The 21,963-nt window shown below is 41.2% G+C and overlaps 1 protein-coding gene and 1 long non-coding RNA gene across 4 annotated transcripts in view; one reads left to right on the plus strand and one right to left on the minus strand.

Moving 5' to 3' along the window:
* The window catches only part of LOC308481711, a 490,911-nt gene that overhangs the window by 425,499 nt on the left and 43,449 nt on the right, over nucleotides 1–21,963 (plus strand). The gene's annotated exons all lie outside the window — the stretch shown is intronic.
* The window catches only part of RTTN (rotatin), an 89,523-nt gene that overhangs the window by 39,425 nt on the left and 28,135 nt on the right, over nucleotides 1–21,963 (minus strand). For all 3 annotated transcript variants that reach the window (XM_081014088.1, XM_081014087.1, XM_081014086.1), the window contains exons 23-33: nucleotides 21,210–21,278; nucleotides 20,502–20,690; nucleotides 19,162–19,401; nucleotides 17,915–18,059; nucleotides 16,651–16,805; nucleotides 15,030–15,249; nucleotides 11,904–12,032; nucleotides 10,565–10,669; nucleotides 7,961–8,119; nucleotides 5,810–5,881; nucleotides 381–573 (exon numbers count right to left, since the gene is read on the minus strand). In XM_081014088.1, the coding sequence (XP_080870214.1) occupies nucleotides 381–573; nucleotides 5,810–5,881; nucleotides 7,961–8,119; nucleotides 10,565–10,669; nucleotides 11,904–12,032; nucleotides 15,030–15,249; nucleotides 16,651–16,805; nucleotides 17,915–18,059; nucleotides 19,162–19,401; nucleotides 20,502–20,690; nucleotides 21,210–21,278 (1,676 nt within the window). The remainder of the gene's footprint in view (nucleotides 1–380; nucleotides 574–5,809; nucleotides 5,882–7,960; nucleotides 8,120–10,564; nucleotides 10,670–11,903; nucleotides 12,033–15,029; nucleotides 15,250–16,650; nucleotides 16,806–17,914; nucleotides 18,060–19,161; nucleotides 19,402–20,501; nucleotides 20,691–21,209; nucleotides 21,279–21,963) is intronic.

Genomic DNA, 21,963 nt, shown 5'->3' on the forward strand with positions numbered 1-21,963 from the left:
TCAAATTCTTACCATTCTACTGGAGATTCATCCTTCTTGATGTTCTAATTAGATTTCTGTTTTCTTTTTACATTTCTCCTACAGCCCATTATTTATCCTTCACGAAGGAAGGAATGGGCTATCTCTAATATGCTTCTTCCACCTCCGACTATGAACACATTTAAAAACCTCATAATTGCTTCTCGGATACTGAACCAGATGATGTGGTATTATATTTTCAAGAGACTGGCTGACTATTTTAACTTTGAGACACAAAAGGATAATACTTTTAGAAGACTCGCACAGAACAAAACAAAAAATCACAAGAAGAAAATGTATTGATAACACATGGAACCGCAACCAAAATTTAAACCAAATGAATTCTTTGAAGTGTCACTTACCATTTATGCTACTCTTTTCGGCTGCCTGGCTGCCTCCCAAGGAACAATGCAGATCAAATGTATATCGACCTAAGTAGCACTGTTTCACCATCTCATTCAAATGCTCATAGAAGCGACAATGATATAACAGAGCCTGCAAGGCGGTTTTTCCAGTGAGAGATAGACCAGATTCTTCATCATGAACACATGGTCCCTGGAGGCAGGGGGTAACATATATAAAAATTTATAGTCATTAAAAAGACCCTCACAACATTGGTTCCCAACCAATGAGAATGAACACCTCTTCCGTCAGAGCAGGAAATAGCAAGGGTTGATGGCATGCATCCAGGAAAGCATATCCACAGAATTCATCTCTGAGAATCTCAGCTTCATTTTAAACAACAAAATTGCTGCCAACTTATGCCAGAAGAACTGGGACTCAGAGAAGGGTTCAACTGGACAGAGGTAGGACATTCCTTGTCGTTCTTACTCACGAAAGATTTGTGCATAATACTAACGTCTGGGGGAAATCACGCAAATCCTGATAATTTATACAGTTTGCATAATTCTCTCCCGACACTCCTACCCTCATACCTGATCGTTTGTGGGGCTGAACGAAGTGCAGGGTAAGAAAGAACTTCAATACTTGTTTGAGATGAAATGTAATCAGAATAAAAAATAAGTTTTATAACTCTGTGAAGTTCTTTTTAAGTAAACTTACATTACAAGTTGGGAATCTACATGCAGAAGATGTCAGTAATGTGCATTCATTGACTCAAGCATGACAACTACCTACTCAGGGAATTCTGCTGACTTCTAAGCGTGATGACATTGAGTCAAAGTTTTTATATTCAGCCCCATTGATGCCAATTTACAATTTCTATGCCAAGCATTTCACAGCCACAGGGGTGTGCTAAAACCCACTGGAGTCAGTCACACCTTATAATCTGTGTGTGCAGTGACTTCAGTCACCTTGAAAGTACATAACATCTTGTGATCTGATGACTTGGGATTACATGTGCTGATTTATTGACTGCAGAAAGGATTTCAATTTCAAAAGCAGGGAAGCTAAGAATCTACTGAACTGTGATAACAGAAAAAAAATAACTGCTGGGATGGTAAAGCAGTGAACATTTTAATCTCCTTATCTTGTGTACTATTTGGTATACCACTAAATAACACCATATAAAGTTCCCTTCCCTTTCTGCGACATTCTCCATGGAGATAAGTGTAGTCTAAACTGGCTTAAGCAGAGAACTATAATATATCAACCTTTTTATTTTTAGCCAAATCACTGCATAGTTATCAATGTTAATCAACATATTTAAATAAATACTGAAAAACTTTGGGGAGGATAAATTATATCAGATTGCATAATCTCTCTTACAGACAAATAATTTGTTTCTTGTAAAATCATCCTAAATACAGGTACACATTTCTTTTATAATTACGGCATTTGTATCAACACTTGTTCCAGACCAAAACCTCCAATGAAAAATTGTATATGTTCAGTCTATGATAAGATTTAAATCACTGGATTTACTAAAATCTATTAATGTTTTTAAACTGTGATTTCCCATGGAAGTCTTGAGCCAAGTGGCCATAGATTATAAATCAATACAGTGGTACCTCGGGTTACATACGCTTCAGGTTAAATATGCTCCAGGTTACAGGCTCCGCTAACCCAGAAATATTACCTCGGGTTAAGAACTTTGCTTCAGGATGAGAACAGAAATTGTGTGGCAGTGATGCAGCGGCAGCAGGAGGCCCCATTAGCTAAAGTGGTGCTTCAGGTTAAGAACAGTTTCAGGTTAAGAACGGACCTCCAGAACGAATTAAGTTCTTAACCTGAGGTACCACTGTATTAGGAAATCCACTCCTTTCACACCACAGAGTGGTTTACTACTAAATCAAGAATATAATAATATTATTGCTTATGCCAATAAAGGCCAATATATAATAAAATATATCTGTAAAAACTTATGAGTAAAGTATTAACCTGAATTACAATACCAAGGTGCTAAAAATGGCCAGTTTACAGGAATGGCCGGGGTGGGGGGTGTATGCCAAGCATAATGTAGCACCATCTATCCCTGAAAGACTAATCAAGAATATATCGGCATCTTTTGAGATGTTTCCCACAAAAAATTACTTATCAGAACACATATATGGTAACTCCATTGAAATAACTTGCTTAAAATTGAATGAGTATAATTCTAGGTAGTTTAGTTCTAAACCTTAGTGCGTGTAATCTCATCTCAGCTACTTCAAAACTGTCCAATTATCTTTTAATCTCCTTTACAGGAATGTAAGGGAGCAACCCTGAATATATTCTGTTATTAAAATGAAGAAGAAAAAGCAGGAGCTCCTTTTGAACTACCCCTTTCTAAGACACTTCTGGTATATTTGAAAATCCTTTGAAATATATGAACAGCAACTGGGAAAAATAGATGTGCCTGGATATAGCAGCTCTAAACTTTACACCTGAACTTTACACAGAAATACTCTTCCCTGCTCCTGACCACCCATGACAGTGTTCACTGAGTATATCGAGGTTGTACACTGATTGTAGGGATCATCCCCACGAAAGAGAGTGAAGTAGCATTAGAGAAGGAATCCAACAGAGACTCTGCAATGCATTTGATCCTGCCAATGTCTTCCAACTTCCCAGCAGCTTGGATCCCAAGATAAGTGAACATAAAGTTCATGGGAGTTTTCCATCCTCTTCTCCTCCCTGCAGTTCCTGACGTATCAGAGGGGCCTTCTGGACAAAGTGGAGCGCAGGGAGCTGCTTGCAGGAAAGAAGAGCAATCCAAAATCAGGAAGGGACACCTTCCAGGCACTTCGCCATATTCACTTATCTTAGGATCCAAGCCACTGAACACGCGAACCTTTCTGTGCAGTCAAGTTAACTGGTTATATTAGACAAGCTACAACACTATAAATAGAATGTATATTAAAATATATTATTTATATTATTCAGATGTCACCTAATATAAAAAAGACTCTAGGCAGCCTACAAACAGAATAAAAATACAGTTAAAAACAGCAATAATTAATGCACTAACAAAAAACAGAATTACATCAAGAATAGCAAATGGCAAAAACATCAGCAGTCTTAGGCCAGGATAACTCATTACACTCCATCAAATGCCTGGGAAGGTCTTAACCTGCTGTCAAAAATATGCTTAAAGTCAGCTCTGGACCATAAAAAAGCCCCCAAACTCATTAACTGCATGAATTATTTGCTCCCGGAAAACTCGCTTTTGTTGATGATGATTCTTCTTCCTTTTTCTGCAATTGGAACTCCATTAAAGAAAAACCTGTCAGTTCAATAGTATCCCATGGAGGTATTTAATATAGGTTTTCAGAACCATACTGGTCTTCTTTCAATGTTAAAATAATATCTATCTTCACTCTGCCAGAACAAGTAGGTTCTAGAGATACAATTCACATAATTATGGATCTACTGTACAAGACGGAGAGTGGTCTGCTTGTTGCAAGAAACTCCCGGGGAAATAGGTTCTAAATAACTCCTGCCAAGTTTATCCTCCTGCCTTGGCTAAGCCACACAACAGTATCTAGGCCACAGAGAAGTGTTTGAACTTAGCATCCATTTTAAGGCTAGGGCTTGATATCTCCTGCTCACAGGAGGATTATTTTACATTTATTTTAAAGCACCAAGTGGGGATGAAATGAAACCCAAAGATGTCCCTCTTCTACTTGTGCGGGTCTTGCAAAGCTGTGAAAAGTCTTATTAGTGCCTGACCAAGTGCTGGTAGACCACACTGCCAGTGGCTATTTCCTTTCTGCTCGTGGTTATTTGAATCCAATCCATTTTTTAAAAAAAGATCAAAAGGATACATTTACTATTGAAACAGTTCTTTTTAAAAGCATTCACAAAATGTTTAAAAGGTATTTCACAAACCTATTAAAAACGCTTTAAGATGCAGCTTCAAAAGAACTGACAAGCTCAAATAGGCAGTTTACCAATTTTTTTCTGTACTAATCCGTGCTGGCATCGTTCCCTCCTACAAACAGGAATTTCATTTCCCAAACTAATCTTTCTGGGTCCCTGGAGCTGCTATATAGGGATGCTTTAAGGTCAATTATTCCAAAAGCTCTTTAGTGCATCGAGTACCTGTAAATTCCTGCTTCCCTTTGCTACCACTACCTTTGAGGGGAGCATTGCCAGGAGAGACAACTGCTGGCCATCAGCCCATGTGAAGAAGTCCCGCCCCAGGGAGACCAAAAATAGGGTGTTCTATTTCCGACTGTGTCCCATTCTTCCCATAGCTGCTGCCGAAGAGGCTGGTGAGGCAGCAACAATAGCAAGAGGGCTGAGGAGCAGACTGAGACCTGCTCCCCCAAGACGCCCACAAGAGTTAATGCCCACATTGACAAGGGCTGGGAATAGCTGGCGCCATCTGCTCAGACTCACAGGGGTCAGCAAACTTTTTCAGCAGGGGGCCGGTCCACTGTCCCTCAGAGCTTGTGAGGGGCCGGACTATATTTTGAAAATAAAATGAACGAATTCCTATGCCCCACAAATAACCCAGAGACGCATTTTAAATAAAAGCACACATTCTATTCATGTAAAAACACGCTGATTCCCGGACCGTCTGCGGGCCGGATTTAGAAGGCGATTGGGCCGGGCCCGGCCCCTAGGCCTTAGTTTGCCTACCCATGGCTCAGAGCAACAACATCTGGTGATCTAAGAAAAGGGCTCCAAACAATTCCTCTTCCATAGTACCTCCCATTTTCTGCCTCTGACTTTGAGGGAGGCAGAGGTAGGAGCCACATGGCACCATCATTGGATCCCACAATGGCACCTGGTATTCTGCAGTCAGCTTTAATTCTCTCAGACAAGCAGGACAGCAATATTCCAGAAACATTTTTTTCCAATGTTTGCATGCACCTTATTGGTTCAGGGTAATTGTGAGGGCAGTATCATCAACCCACACATCAGACTTTGCTGTTGTGAACATCTCTTAAAACCATCATAGTTGAAAAACAAATATTGTAAAATAAAATGCATCAACAAATTATATCCATCATCTCTCCAAACATAAGTCACACACTTTGATCCCATTATGGTAATGGGAAAAAAGATTAAACACATCCCTCATATTAAAAGCACGTGAAATTGGCAGTGTTCTTTAACTAGCTGAAGCCCTAGGTTAAGTTGCAAGTCCACTCTGTAAGGCTAGAATAATTTGAGAACGATGATATTTCGGTTTTGTCCAGTAGAGAAAGAATCTTGGGGAAGAGGAAATAATTGTTTTGCTTGTCCCAATCTTTACTAAAAACAGGGTAAGAATGTTCATTATTTTCACTTCTAAAGTATATCTAAAGCAGCTTGTACCCTTTTCTTTCCTCTAACAAGGTTATAAAATATTGGATGCAATTATATTGATGAGCAATGGAAACACATCAAGTCAACTAGTCACCTGCCAAATAGAGTCTTTAACCTCTTCAGTGGGCAGTGGAATCACCAAAAGATTCTGAAGAATAAATGCAGCCTGAAAAGAAAAATCAAACATCAACAGTGCCACCTGGCTGCAGCTAAATAATTGAAGACAAGAAGGCTGTTTCAGATATACACTATTATCATCAGAAGTAATGTTCAGGCCACTTTCACCTTCTATTTTAAGGAATTCAGAAACTATTTGGATTTTGATTACTCAGTGAGTCATTTAAAAAAAATCAACTGTTATGCTGTCTTGTCAAGTTGAGGGAGGGGGAAGTGCCATTTTATTTTTAGGATAAATTTTCACTGAGGACAAAGCATGAATAGCTGAAACATCCATTACACAGAAAATACACAACTGCATGTACTTGACTTATTTTTAGTATAATTTTCTTTAATTGCTAAGGTTTTCTGAAAATTGATTTCTGCGTATTACTTTCTTTTCTATCATGTCTAACCTTGTTGGTTTACATAGTGCAGAAACAGTAGGCTTCCACTGTGTTGGGAAAAATTATGAGAACTCATGTTTGTTCCTCTACGTTTCAGTGAGGATGTCTGTTTTGAATCACAAAATAAAGAAGTGTGACCAATAGCTGAAGAGCTTCTTTACTGAAATTTAAAAAAGAAAACGCCGAAACATTCAGCATAATAAATTCTACCTGACGTATCTAAAAATGCCATTGTAACAGCAGGAATGAGGAAAACCTTTTTTAAAGAGAGCAAAACTGAACTGAGTTTGGGATTCAACTGACCTGTTTTGAAGTGACCAGCAATGTAGGTTCTAGGTGATATTCAACTAACCCCTCTCCTCCTGTGTGTGCCCCACAGCATCACCAGATATACTCCAGAGGGCTGGGAGAACCCCCATAAGAGATTTAGAGGAGTGGGGTGAGAGGAGGAGAGGGGTGAAAAAGATTCGACATTTGCCATAGTGCTACAGCAGCTACACTGAATACAACCCTATGAAGTGTCTTAAGCCAATCAGAGAACATGGTACTTTTAGTCACTGCTTCCAGGCACACCCAAAAAGCATGCTTTCTACCACTTTGCCTTGGCATACCTAGATATACTCTAAATAGTGTTAGAATGGTGGTCTCTCAGAAAGAGAACCAACACTATGCAAGATTGTACTTCAAAGGGAATGAACAAGGCTGTCCTGGCCCCCGTCCAAAACCAGGCAACAGAGGTGTTTACTTGTACATAGAGAAGTAAACTTTTATTATGGCAGTCCAACAAAACAAATTCTGCATCTACGAAAGAGCAGAATCTAGCCCTGGTGCTCTTATAGGGTGGATGAATAGTTTCCTCATCTTCCTGCCAAGCTTTAAACAGAGGTGGAGAAGGATCGGCTACTTGTGCAACTTATTGTCTCTGCAAGCATGCCATCCTCCTTTTGTTGAGGGAGATGAGTCTTGATGTGCCATCTCTCCTTGGGAGAGATCTTCGGAACCATTCTGTTACAGAAATCTGAACTCTGCTCCTCCATCATCCTCCACGGTCTGGGAAGGGGCAGCCCCTGGGTCTCCCTCCTTTGAATTCTGGGTGCAGGGTGGGGGTGCTTCATCAAGCAGGCTCTGCTGTCCCCCTCTTCCCTTCTGACTCCCTATCCTCAAGTGCTCCAGATCAGAATCAGAGCGCCCAGGGTGGACCATGACACTGACAGAGGGAGAACTGTTCAAACTCAGTTTAAGAGCCTAAATGTGAACCTGCCCTAGTTTCACCTAAATTGTATTTAGGTTTCAGATGACAAAAGCAGAAAATATCTGTGTACACAATCTTGTTTTGCTGATGTTGGGTATTTCTTCCTCCTCTTCATAATCTTCAGTACTCAATACACAGGCTCAAATGGGGAGTGTGAAGGGAGAGATGATACACATTTATTGGATTCCATGCAATTTTACAAGCACATCAAAGTTATCTCAAAGTTTCCACAATAAGAAAATTACAGAACAAGTCAAGTAGTGCTTGTTCCGAGAAAGTGATGTAAATGATTGCAACCTTGTATCCACTTATCTTAGACTAAGTGCTATTGAACTCAATGAGACTCACTTTTGAGTAGACACCTAAAGGAGTGTGCTGTAAGAGAACTTGAGAGAACAAACCATTTTTACAGGGAGCATATTTTACATACCTCTCTTCGGACCATACTGCATTCAGACTGGTCCAGAAGGATGTTAATCACCGTTCCCCACAAGCCTCCTGATATGTTCTGGCAGCTTTCAGCCAACGCGAAGCAGCCTACTTCGAGGGATGTAAGTGCTGATCCTATGGCGAGGGAGGTGAACTTTACCTAGAATTAATGAAAATCAAAACCACTTACACATTAAAATCCAACTTTTCTCCAACCTCCACATTGCATTTTAGACCACGTTCCCCACCATTTAGAAGTTTCTTGAAAAACTGCAAATTGATTCTTAAAACCAATAATCTGGTTTTAAAACATTTTGCCTCAAGGCTGTTATGGAATATTTTAAATAAAATGTTAGGTCACAAAGTCCTAACAGTTTATGGAAATGTAAAACTCGCTCATAAAAGTATTTAGGACAAGCAAAGTTTTAAAAGGTGCAATACGGTAATGTTCGACAAAGTAATAGTAATGCATGTAAGGTGAACACAAAACCATTCATTCATTTACTGAATCGGTAAAACTAATAAAAAAAAAAACCCCACACCTTTGTCCTGCCTTCCTTTTCCTCCATACTATTGTTAAAATAGCATGGGGGGAAATCTGTTTCTTGACTGAATTATTCTGAGATCAAGAAGGAAAGATAGCACCCTTCATTCAAGAAACTGCTGAACAGTGACTACTGTCCAATTATATTTTAGATAATCATTCTAGCATAGCATCCAATATGCCCACGGATACATTTTATGGTGCCCTTGAGGATCCCACCCCTTCCTCTGCTGAAATTACATTTGAGAGCCGAATCCTCTTGTAGCCAACAGAATATGCCGTGGTGTCTGTTTCACTGTTGTGCATGTGCAGTGTCCATGAGTTTCCCCAGTTTGCAAATGCACCCATGAGCCTCAAAAGGTTGGCAACCTTGATTTAAGCCCTAATGTCAACTTGTACCATCCCCACCCCAAAAATTGCAAAGAATTCTAAGAACAGAACTGCTCAAAACAAAGCTCTCAGATGTTTTACCAGATGGGCGTCTCCACCCCCATCATTCAGCCCAGATCCAGGTCCAGCGCCAAGGGCCTTCTGGCGGTTCCCTCACTACGAGAAGTGAGGTTACAGGGAACCAGGCAAAGGGCCGTCTCGGTAGTGGCACCCGCCCTGTGGAACGCCATCCCATCAGATGTCAAGCAAATAAACAACTATCCTACGTTTAGAAGTCATCTGAAGGCAGCCCTGTTTAGCGAAGTTTTTAATGTTTTAAGTATTATTCTGTTTTTAAAGTTCTGTTGAAAGCCACCCAGAGTGGGCAGGGTAGAAATAATAAAATTATTATCATCATCATCATCATCATTTAAATAGAATTTGAGGGTTTGCTCTTTTTTTTTGAGGGGGGTAGAAAAACTGCAGCAAAATATGCAAAATTCCTTTTGGCAGAAATAGGCAATGTATTATAGCAGAAAAGGTGAAAGAGGCTTTTGTTCTGCAGTTCATGTTTCTCATATTGATCCTTGCACTGAAAAGCAAAAGAAGCTGTTAACAGCAGCTATTCTCTTGAATGCCAACTTAGTTTATAAGTAGCTAAGGTACTGTTGGAACGGAAGAAATTATTTCACCTCTGCCCTCCCCACTTTTCTTGTCTCTTGAAAAAAATATATATTGCTATGAAAAATTGATATTTTCCTCTGCTGTCGTCTCCCTTTTCTCCCGTGTTCAATTTACCCAGGGGACAAATGTTTCAAGAAGCAAAATGTACAGCCTTTAGCCTTCATTACCCATTGCTGTTATCCTCCAGGGTTGAGCAATTTGTTAAGCGCCAAAAGCTGCATCAAAAATACTACAGGTGCCAGAGGACAAAAGAAAGCTTATATGAGTTAACTATTAGCTATGTACAATTAACAAGTTTGCATACAGTGTTCATTAATATTGACAGATGCCATAATACAGCTTGTCAACATGTTGAAATTATTTAGTCAAGTCCTTTGGGCATCTCTACAAGTGGGACTTGGGAGACTGCTGTAGTACAGGTGAGTGTACAACTGGTTGTGAAGCTCCTTGGTGTCAGCTTCCTACTATAATAGTTCACATTGAAACCACAAAGTAATTCCAGTCACCAAACAGTCACCCCAACCTTCAGGTGGGAGGAATCCAGAGGGAGAGAAGGATAGTGGGGGGAAATTAAATGGTTTGAATGTCGTCCTTGACGGAAATCAGTTTCCCTACCCCCTGCTATACAGGAGGAGAGTTGGACATGAGACAAAGCAGGATGGGTGCAACACTCCTTGTACTCCAGTGGAAGCAATGCATGGAATTTTCTCCCAATTTTAGCACAGCGCAATACACCTTCCCTGCCAGGGCTCTAATGATTCCAGAGGGCAGAGCATTTCACTCTGTACTGAGCATCCACTAAATCACCACAGAACTGCTGGGACAATCTTCATCTGCCTCCACACCTCCAAGGTTGGGAGGAAAGTTGGCTGCTCAAACTTGCCAGGCAGCAACGGTGCACTTGCTATGAAAAATGCAGAATTGACCTTGTGCGGATTGGACAACATCATCATATTTGTTGTATTGCAAGCATGAAGCAACAATTCCAACAGTGAGGGTTTTACTGACCTCTGGATCTCTGTCTACCCATAATGGAATCAGCCAAGCCAAGCCTTGCCGAGAAACAACTTGTTCTTCGCTGTTATATGGCAAGAACCAGAGAGGTATCCAGTCCTGAAAGATAAACAGATGACTCCTTAACCTTAAGGTAGCCTTCATATAACACAATCTAGTCATCATTTATTCCAGCATTTAAAATTGTGCATTAGTGTACACTTTTAAGGTACTACCTACAATAAGGAGCAAATACAGGAGATTCTATCCCAATGGTAAGGGCACCATAAGGCACAGTAGGGCCATGTGAAATCTGGTAATGATATCTTGGAAGGAAATTAAATAAGTAGTCCTCAATTGCTACTTGTTAGTTACAATGCAGAATTTTCATTTGGCATACAACTACCTATTCAAAGTTTAAACCTGTCTGAGCCACATGAATGCCGAGAGTCATTTGAGCAGCTCGGGCTGAAAAGTCACTGCTGAACAGACTAGACTGGAAATACAATTTCATACCAAGGGAAGAGTAGAAAATTGCAAGGAGCTGAAATGCTCAGCTGCTCTAGCCTAACTTCCTCCAGTATAGGAGTGACATTGCAGTGGGAAACAATTTTCCTGTTATTTATTCCAAGTCTTAATTGGGATCTCAATATTTATTTCTTGGGGGGTTGAGGAGCTAGACCCCTACCAGGCCATGTAGGGGTTCGGAAACACCAGGGTTTCCCAAACTTGGATTTACAGCTGTTTTTGGACTACATTTCCCTTCATTCCTGACCACTGGTCCTGCCAGCTAGGGATGATGGGAGTTGTAGTCCGAAAACAGCTGGAGACCCAAGTTTGGGAAACCCTGTACTAGTTTCCAAGGTTTACCCTTTCCTACTTCCACTCCAGTGGATTTTAGAATAGGGCAAAGAACACATAAACTACATATATTAAACAAGTTGTGCCCCACATTCTATAAATAAATATTAATATCACCAAGTATATAATCAAACCCTCTTCTGAAAAACATTTGTAACACACTGATTCTCTCCTCCCTACAACAGTTATGGCCTCACTTGGATGTTACTGCAGCAACACATTCCTGTCTGGAAACTAAGGATGGTTTTTTGTTCCATGAACACATTTGTGTACAGCTTGAAGAAGCAAAGGTTGATCACGGTGCTCGTGTTAACACTCAGACTTACAATTGTTTACCAAGGACCCCAATAACAAATGCACCCATTGAAATGCAAATCCGCTATCACAGAGTACTGGTGGTGCACAGAGTTGACAGCTAATTAGAACTGTCAGTAACTGCACGTTATCCGAGTAGCTTAAGCTAAGAGACAAGGGCCGCTGTTATTACTCTTACCGCATTTGGAGCCTGAGACATCATTTCATGGGACAAGTGAAGCAAACAAAGGATGGCGCTCTTTGTGACACCTTTCCCCATGAAAGACATGGCATTTCCTCCCCATTCGACATAAAAAGATGAGATGACCTGGAAAGAAAAACACAGAACGGCAGCTTAACCGCAAACTACATTCTGATGTATGTAAGCTGAGTTGCAGATGTGAGTCAAAGGCACCCACAAAGACAACAAGTTCTTAACTTCACTAAATAGACACTTTCCCATGCCGTTTTCAAGAGCAGTTTTATAAGCAGACATTTCTAAATCCTGTTCCTGTGTCAAGCAACTCTAGATGACACTTTATGTCATCTATCTCTTTCTTCTGGATTGGTAATTCCCCCATCTTACTATTACATTCAACAAATCTCCACAAAAGAAGCAAAATTGTAACAAAGTAAGGTCAGCATATGCAGGGGGTGGGGAAATCTATTACCTAAGACAGATAATATTACAATATCTATGGCTGTCTCGGGCACAAACATAATGAAGCAGTATGTAAGGTTCTGGCACGATAAAGACTACAATTCTGTTGCTAGTTAGGGGAAGAGTGAAGTACATATGTTTAGTGTAGGAGTACTGCACTTCAAATCTATATTTCTTATGAGAAGTTTGATATTGCTTCTTGGCTAGATACTTTGGCAAGAGACTAGAAGGTTATTTTCATGACAAAATCCTGTTGTTTCATTTCTAGCTCGGCATCACACACACTGCACTAAGTAATTTAGGGTTTCAATAATTTTTAGACTATTTGTGGATTGTACAAATATAATACAGAGACGCTCATTAATTTTTGTCATTTTGGGGATATGCGAAGTAAACACACAAATTTGCTTTTAAAGAGGTTAAAAGCCTGTAGTACAAAAGCAGAAGCAGTCACCATCTGTTCAGTGACCATTTCAGATGGAAAGCTGTGTAAGAGCTACTAGCTTTCTTTGAAAGAAATACAAAGCAGACAAAAAAAAACCCCTCAATTAAATGGCTCCAATTTCAGAAGCCACTCTACATTGAGATCTCATCTGATTTAGTCACCAATTAGAAATGCATCACGGCATCCCATCCCATTTTTAATTTATGTAATCAGCCATCAGCAGGACTTCCACATCTGCACTCCGTTCGGTGCTAACAATGACGTAAAAGGCCAGCCCTTTCTAGAAACAGCCCTGTTATTAGCCAACAATGACATTTTAAGAGCTGAATTTAGAAAGAAAAGCAGAAGTCTATTAAATAATATTTTATTTATACATCTAAATGACATAGAATCCAAAATCAGATTTAAACTCCCACTTCTTCCCCATTTTACCACAACAGATTATCAAAAAACATTAACATGTTTGTTACATAATGACAGTAATGGCAACATTTCTGCCCTAAAGAAACTCTTGCTTCATAATGAAAACCTCCAAAAGAGTTTGGAGACCTAAAAGATTAAGGAAGCCCACATGCTTTGTTCTCCTGCATTACTTACAAACTTCTGCCTAGCTTTAAATGCCAGAAGAACTGCTGTGGAAAAAAGACATCAAAAGGAAGCTACAACCAGCTTTTATTGCTTCTTATCCATGGATTTATCTATCGTCTTTCAAATGCAGCCTAACAGCTTTACTGTATAATGAAATGAAATATTCTTTGCTGAACAGTATGTCAATATGGACTGCAAGAAGAACCTATCCATTCTGAAGGAAATCAGCCCTGAGTGCTCACTGGAATGACAGATGCTGAAGCTGAGGCTCCAATACTTTGGCCACCTCATGAGAAGAGAAGACTCCTTGGAAAAGACCCTGATGTTGGGAAAGATGGAGGGCACAAGGAGAAGGGGATGACAGAGGACGAGGTGGTTGGACAGTGTTCTCGAAGCCACCAGCATGAGTTTGACCAAACTGCGGGAGGCAGTGGAAGACAGGAGTGCCTGGCGTGCTCTGGTCCATGGGGTCACAAAGAGTCGGACACAACTAAATGACTAAACAACAAATGTCAATATATACGAATTCATTCAAAAGTTGTCCCATTAGTGCTGTTTGTGGGTGAGCAGGTGGGTGATGGCAATTGTAGTTCTAGCTTGCAAAACTTCCTTGCCTGTTGGTATCTTTCCTGCCAAGAGTTCACAGTCCATCCTGTGGTTTTTCTCCCTAGCCTCACTTCCTCAAGTTCTACATCTTATCTTGCAATACTTGCTGCACTGATGCCTTTTTGAATAAACACATACTTTCCCAATAGCTTTACAGTGTGGGGAGTTTCATGGGGAGAAAAATAACCCATGATCCTGTGCCAGGGATTTATTGCTTCCAAAGGAACAAAGCAGCAGCCTCCTGTGTAATCATTATATAACAGTATTTTTAGAAGTTCCATAAAGGTAAAGGTAAAGGTACCCCTGCCTCTACGGGCCAGTCGTGTCCGACTCTGGGGTTGCGCGCCCATCTCGCTTAAGAGGCCGGGGGCCAGCGCTGTCCGCAGACACTTCCGGGTCATGTGGCCAGCGTGACAAGCTGCATCTGGCGAGTCAGCGCAGCACACGGAAACGCTGTTTACCTTCCCGCTAGTAAGCGGTCCCTATTTATCTAATTGCACCCGGGGGTGCTTTCGAACTGCTAGGTTGGCAGGCGCTGGGACCGAGCAACGGGAGCGCACCCCACCGCGGGGATTCAAACCACTGACCTGACGATCGGCAAGTCCTAGGCACTGAGGTTTTACCCACAGCGCCACCCGCGTCCCAGAAGTTCCATATCCATTAGTAAAAAAAAAAAATAGACGTTAATGCATAGGCTTGGATCCATACTTCCTGTGAGCAAAACTCTGCTTACAGCGTAAACCTACTGAACATGCGTTGAGGAGGGGGGTGTTGGTCATAAAATCAATCCTTCCTCTTGAGCTTCCAGAAAAGCTGCTCTGAAGGACTGGAGGATGCATCAGAATGGTGTAGGAAGTGGCTAGAAAAATCACCTCCTCTTCTTCCTTGAGTGGGAGCATCTACTGGATCTTACTTGCTACCACAAACAGAAGCAGCCCTTCCATTTGTGGAAAGGGCATTATGGATCCAACCCACTGCATTCTGCTTACCGGTCACATTGAGATCTGTATTCATAATTCACTAACCTCAAGAAGCCCTGCTAAGTATTTCTTACAAATGGTGAATGGCTCCATTGTAACAGAGTACGAACTCCAGCCTGGGAGTGCAGTGACATGAACCATGCCTCTTAATGTTCTTTCCAGAGAAGGTAATCCATAGAAATGGGGGGCATCTGTTACTCGTAAATACTGCAGAAGTTTAAGAGCGAGTTCTGTTCGGAAATAGCCAGTAAGCTCTAGGTCTTTCCTGTAATGAAATGTAAGATTCAAGGTTCTAGCATTATATATTAATTAATTAGTTTACTCACTGGATAGCAACAGTTACTGTTTAAATCTATAGTTCATATAATTTAAGTTCAGATACACTAATGTACTAGAAGAAGAAAGGAGGCATGCAAAGGAGGTAGATAAGAATGATGGCAGAATATGGAAGCCTCACCATATTGTGGCATTTTATGTTGCTGGATATAACAGGGACCTCACTATAACTGAGAAAATGCTTGAAGAAGCTGGAGAGATGTCCAGCCAATACATGGCTGCAGAATCTCCAGAGCTTCAGCCTTGGCATTAAGTAATGTATGTACTGATTCAGAAATAATAACTCGCCCTTGCAAACAGTGGGAGAAAAAGCAGACATATTAACCTATCTGCCACAAAACAAGAGTTCTGTAGCTTGCATTCAAGCAGAAGGTGCTTAAGTGCTACAAGAATATTACAAGCCAACACATTGGCGCGCTCTTCCTTCTGATAGTCATGAGCAGGCACCTTACTGTCCAATCTTCAGTTTCGTCAGGACATCATCCTGCCTGTGAGCCTTAAGGCGTGCAGTTGACTGCAAACATATTGGCCAAGTTCAAAAAGTCTTTCTTACTTTTCATCAAAGCTCTGGCCCCTAAATCACCAGTACAGGCCAACAGTTTTCAACCTGTGTTCCAGAGAGCCCCAGGGTTCCTCAATGGAAAGATCAGAAACAGCTGACAAAACTTATTTATGTAACAAAGATATACCTTGCTCTTCAGTCTGAGAAACCCTCAAAATATGGCTTACAAAGAATCAAAACAGAACAGAAATAATAAAAAAGCAGCAGTAACAAACAACCAGCATACATTAAAAGTCAGCACAACACAAAGCTAAACAGAAAGGAAAAAAAATCAGGGCTGCTTCAAGTGGGGTCACCACTGAAATGATACCTGCCAGTCTAATGGACCTTGATGGAGGACCAGAATAAAGTAAATCCAAAGCAGAAATCAGGCAGGCAGCAGCAGCAGAAATGTGTTGGATGTGTTTTAGGGGTCACTCCCAGTTCATGCAGGTCAGTACTTAGGCCCAGCTGGCCATGTGAAGTGACTGCACTTTTCATAAAATGCTTTGGGGTCTCTTCTGCCCCCCACATCCCAAGCATCTCAACAGGTCAAGGTGGATCCTGCATGAATGTCAAATACTCTTCTTCACAAACATGTAACTTTCCAGTAAAAATGAAAGCTGGCGCTAACAGAATTTTGGAAAAAGAAACCAAATGTGTGTGGGGGGAGAATCACATTCCATGCAGCATGACCAACACCTAATATATTAAACTACCTCTCCATGCTATATAGCAACAATATTTTTAAGAATAAAATGTCTTATGGATAACTCTTTTATGCTGTACCTGTCAGTAGCGGACATGAAGCTGAGCAGAAGTGTATTCAAGAAAGCAATCAATTCTTTCTGCAGTTGTTGCCTGACAGCAGTCTTTAGGTCATCCATTTCATCTTGTTGCTGGGATTCTGGCTGCACTACAAGATCGAGTAGAGACTTTGGATTCTGCAGAGAAGATCAGTGAAATGTTATCAGAGCAGGTATTTCATTATTTATTCTCCACCAGAGCTGGGGAATCGGACTGTCATACAGAGGAGCATTTCAAACTATGTTTTACCTAAAGAAAATAGTGATAATGAACTATCCAAAACAAACTGAGGAATAATTAAAGTTGTTCCATTTCCAGTAAGGCATAAATTTCAAATAACTAGATGGTGGCAAGACTCCTGGCACAGACAGAAAGGATTAGAGTGGCTTATCACCTGGAACAGCTTCTAGGGATATCACTTTCCCGACACAACAGGTATCTTATTTGGGGGGGGGGGGGAGATCTTCTTTTTATGATATAAAAACTTATCTGTTACTCATTCACTGCAAGATGCTCAAGTATCTTGCCAATTCTATAGTACACATATCATATTTCCCCAGAACTTAAAACTGCAACGTTTTGTTGCTCGGCATATGAACTCTGTCCCCTAATTTGTATCTGTGTTGGGACTGTTTTGTAGAATACGATTGTGCAGCCTGAGCAAGAGAATGGCTTTGCTGCTGTACCTGCAACATCCAAGCTCCTCACCAGTTCCTATATTGCTTACCAGCAGAGACACTCAGCAAAGGGAAGCCAGGTGAGCAAAGGCACGTCATCTACTACTGAGCTTCTCTCTTTCCTGCTGTTTGAACCAAATGAATGAAAGAAGTCGCCTTAGACCAAGTCAGACTATTGGTCCCTCCAGCCAAGTGCAGGCAAATTCTCAAGGTGTCCCACAGAGGCGTTTCACGCCATTGTTACCTGATCTTTTCCAGCCTCATCTGGAGATGCCAGGCACCTTTCAAACCTGAAAATGTTTGCCTCTAGCACTGCGCTGGTCACCATTTGTAACTTGTTAGAAAATTCAACTGTGCCATTGAAGTCTGGAAATATGATGGTAGCTGGACCAGCTGAGGATCCAGCAGATTGTTAGCCAGGTGAGCTCCATTGCCCTTGATGACATGCCTTGTATATGAAGACAGACACCTCTATCTCATCTAAACTCCCTCCGGTGTAGTAGATTAGGAGGGTTGGATTGTTCTGCCTGCTCCCCAATTAAAAAATCAGTTGTTAGTCAGGGTCTTACATGCTTTAGGATTACATCCATGATCCATTTTAGATGTTCTACATCTGACATAATCTTCTGTTCCTTAAGAAACTTGTTTAGGAAACATACAATGTCAATCAAGAGTTTCTCATCCTCTGAAGAAGCTGGAAGCACCTGAAGAAACCTTCAGTATAAGCAAGAATTTCGCATTATCACAGGTGTATCATAAGCTTTGACTGATATTCCCCATTCCGTCTTTCAGGCTTAAATAACAGTGGTACCTCAGGTTACATACGCTTCAGGTTACACACTCTGCTAACCCAGAAATAGTGCTTCAGGTTAAGAACTTTGCTTCAGGATAAGAACAGAAATCGTGCTCCGGCAGCGCAGCGGCAGCAGGAGGCCCCATTAGGTAAAGTGGTGCTTCAGGTTAAGAACAGTTTCAGGTTAAGAACGGACCTACGGAACGAATTAAGTACGGGTACTTAACCCGAGGTACCACTGTATACAAATACACTCAGATATGTGAAGAAAGCTAGCAGTAACATACAGATGGCAAGTGAAAATGCTCAGCACGAAATGCCAGCATGAAAATGTTAAAACTCGTTTTGACTCATCATGAGCTGCAGTTACGAAATTTCATGTTGTCCACGTGACAGTTTAGCAGAGGAGAAAGCAGACCACCCACCCCTTTGTCTATCCCACTGTCTCTGTGAGATACCTCTATGTGCACTGACAGACAGACCTGGAGACACCAACAACAACAACCATCTAACTGCCCAAGGATCTACTTGCGTCCAACAGGCTGGCAGGAGGGGCACAAGGTTGAAGGGGGAAGGAGAAAAGGGGCAAACCACTCACTGCTCAGCCCAAGCCATTAATGCAAGCTGAGCTCCGATTATCTGCCAGGGGCTCTGATTAGGTTAGTACTGTACAGGGATGAGAAAGCAGCCAATGAAACTGAATTCATTAGCTGGGGGAAATTCGTCAGATGTGGGGCAGCTGATTACTATTTTTTAATAGTAGATATTATGGGCAGAGAAAGAGGACCGTGACTCAGTTGCATGTGTCCCATTCTATCCTTAGTCAGGCTATGAATCTGAGCACTCTCCCCCTCTGCTTGCTGCTAAACACAGATGGGTTTACCACTTTAAAGGATATTTATTCCAGTGCCAAATGCTTAGAAAGACTCCAAAGAGTCTGGATATCTTTGAAACTTTCAAAGCCAAATCTACTGTGACAGGCGGCTTTGTAGCCAGTTATGCACCTTGCACTTACATACTGACCTGCTTAATGCTGTTTGCCAAGCCAAGCACTTCAAAGTGGCCCCACAAGGGCCACTGCTGCAGATTAATGCCAGCCTGTCATTCAGAATGTAAAAATTCATTCTCGTGACGGCGGCCCGAACTTCCCTGTGGGACACTGCTCGAATGATTGAATTAAGACAATCTTGCAGCCCACTGGTTGCATGAGTTATCTTCAGGGTAATAATATCCTCCGAGGAGAGCTTTAATGTGTCTGGAAATCTGAAATGAAAAAGGAAATCAGTTGATTGTTGAGGATTTCTTTTTTTACAAGAGACTACTGAATGAAGCAAAACAAACATTTTGTCTTCTCTGATCAAACTGGCTTTGATCCAATTATTTTTTCTTGATTTGAAACTTTGGGCAGCATGTGTCTTGTTTTAAGAGGCTGTCTGCAAAATACAAGATCTATCACTGAAAATACATTTCATTTATTAGCTATTATTAATAAAGTAGTATTTCACGGAAGTATTCAGTATCTTCTTTGGGAGATCCCAGGATATATAATTAATTATAGCACTCAAGCACCCCCATCCTCTATCTGAATCTCAAGTCTAATTTACAAGGACTGAATCAAACTGGATTTGGAATCAGGCTTAGTGACTTCTCCAATCAATTGCCTCTCTAGTGTTCTCCTTCCATTTCCCAAACTTATCCCATTGTGCGATGGTGTTAGTAAAGAGACCTTTGGATGGCAGAGGTCTTGTCTTTAAGGAACTGGTATGGGAAAGCTTTGGGAACTATATCTCTACATTTCGTAGCCTTAATGGACATTCCTACGACATTTGTGGGACCATCCATACTTTTAACACAAGTGGCTCTGCTTCAGGAAGACTTTACCACTAATTTCCCCTCTTTGGAAAAAGTATGCAAAAGGCAGGCTAGACAGTTGGGATGGCTGGTAGACAGGATTGGTTGAGCTAATGGCTGACTGAGAGCGACTGCACTAATGTCATGCACATGGGGTTCCTCGGGGGCAACTGGTTGGCTACTGTGAGAACAGAATGCTACATGGGCCTACAATCTGATCCAGCAGAGCTCTTCTTAAGTACTTATGTGCTTCCCACAACTTTGACTTTGACTCCCACAGTCTCATTGTACTAATCACACATTCTAACTAGAAGCAGCATCCAGAGTTAACCCAGTTTTGCTCTCCTTACATTTACAGTCGATGGAAAGAGGATAAGACTGTACAGTGCTGGAGGAGACACCGACAAATTCCAGTTGTCACCCAATCCTTCACCCAAAATAGTCTTCCTGCTCCAAATTCTAGCACATGAGGGGATTCAAGACGGAATTTTCAATGAAGGTGAATAGCTTACTCTTTGGTTCCTGTCTCATAATCAGTGAGTTTCAGTAAATTATTCACTCCATGGAACCAAGACAAGTTCCAAGCCATTTTAAGCATGTCTGACACCGGTTTTGAGGCCCAGAGTTCACAAGGAAATGGTAACACCACTGAATTGGGGCTCACAGCATGATGAGCTTTGACTCTGACAGGCAGATGATACCTTTAAGGAGAGAAGGGGGATATGGCAAAAGTTAAAATAGTTCTTTATCATCTGAAAACTTAATAAATCTGCTAATCTTCTGGCAATAACTGTTAATCTGTATGTATATGGCTTAAAAGAAACTTTAGGTGTTTCTTCTTGTTATAATGTTATCCCAGTCTTACACACGATCTGCTGCGGTCTCCTATCCAAGGAACTGAAGGGCCCACATCTTCTTTGCTTCCACAACACTGTGGTGTTAAAATGATCCTATATCATTTGCTAGGCCCTAGCTTAGAAGCGACTTAGAGTAGAATACAAAAATTGCATATTGCAATTCCTGAAGATACACTCCGAAGACCTTACTGCTACTTATTCCATCAGCTGAAGAATGCTTCAGTATGAGAATATTCACACCTTTCATGATGTGCATATGAAGTGGCTTCCCTAGGAAGTGGTCTGTTGATGGCACTTCCTGGTGAGGCACTCCACAACACCAGGGATACAACTTTCTTAAAGATGCAGAGAGGAGAGACTTACCGTCTAACAACAGAAACAGGCAAACTAAAGGGAAGAATGCTGTAAGAGTCACAGGGGAAAGTATCAGCCCTATGAAAAAGAAAACAAGGAAGATAGCTGTATTAAAGAAGCACTCCATGGGTTAATCAATTAATTAACTGCCCTGTCACTTAAACGAATGCATTGTGATATGACACAAGGGCCTTAGTTTAGAACAAACTCACAGTGTGCTGATCCACACTGCCAAAATTGTAGCTGCTTCACTCTTCTCCCATTACCACTGTCCCAACTCTCCAGAGCTGGTTTTGGAGGGCACCCAGGGAGCTGGAAGGGGCAGGAGAGGAAGCTCTATTGCATAGATGGAAGTCAATTGCACCAGCAGAGCTGCAGCACTGGGCACAGTTTTAAAAAAACAATTCACTTTTAAAACATTTTACTTTTGAAAACCAAGCAAAAGATACCAACCCCTTTTGAGAAAGTGTGTGTGTGCATAAGTGAAAAACAAATTTATTTTACTGAAAAAGAGCATAAGATACTCTTTAAAAATGGAAAGTTTAGATCAGGCATAGGCAACCTCAGCCCTCCAGGTGTTTTGGGACTACAACTCCCATCATCCCTGACCACTGGTCCTGTTAGCTAGGGATGATGGGAGTTGTGGTCCCAAAACATCTGGAGGGCCGAGTTTGCCCATGCCTGGTTTAGATGGCTCTAAACTTGTTTACCATTAATTGTTTAATAAATCAAAACATTAGTCAAAAAGGGCTTGTGCAGTATC

The sequence above is a fragment of the Podarcis pityusensis genome (genome assembly GCF_964106645.2).
Source record: "Podarcis pityusensis genome assembly, chromosome: 7".
NCBI classification, from domain to species: Eukaryota; Metazoa; Chordata; class Lepidosauria; order Squamata; family Lacertidae; genus Podarcis; species Podarcis pityusensis.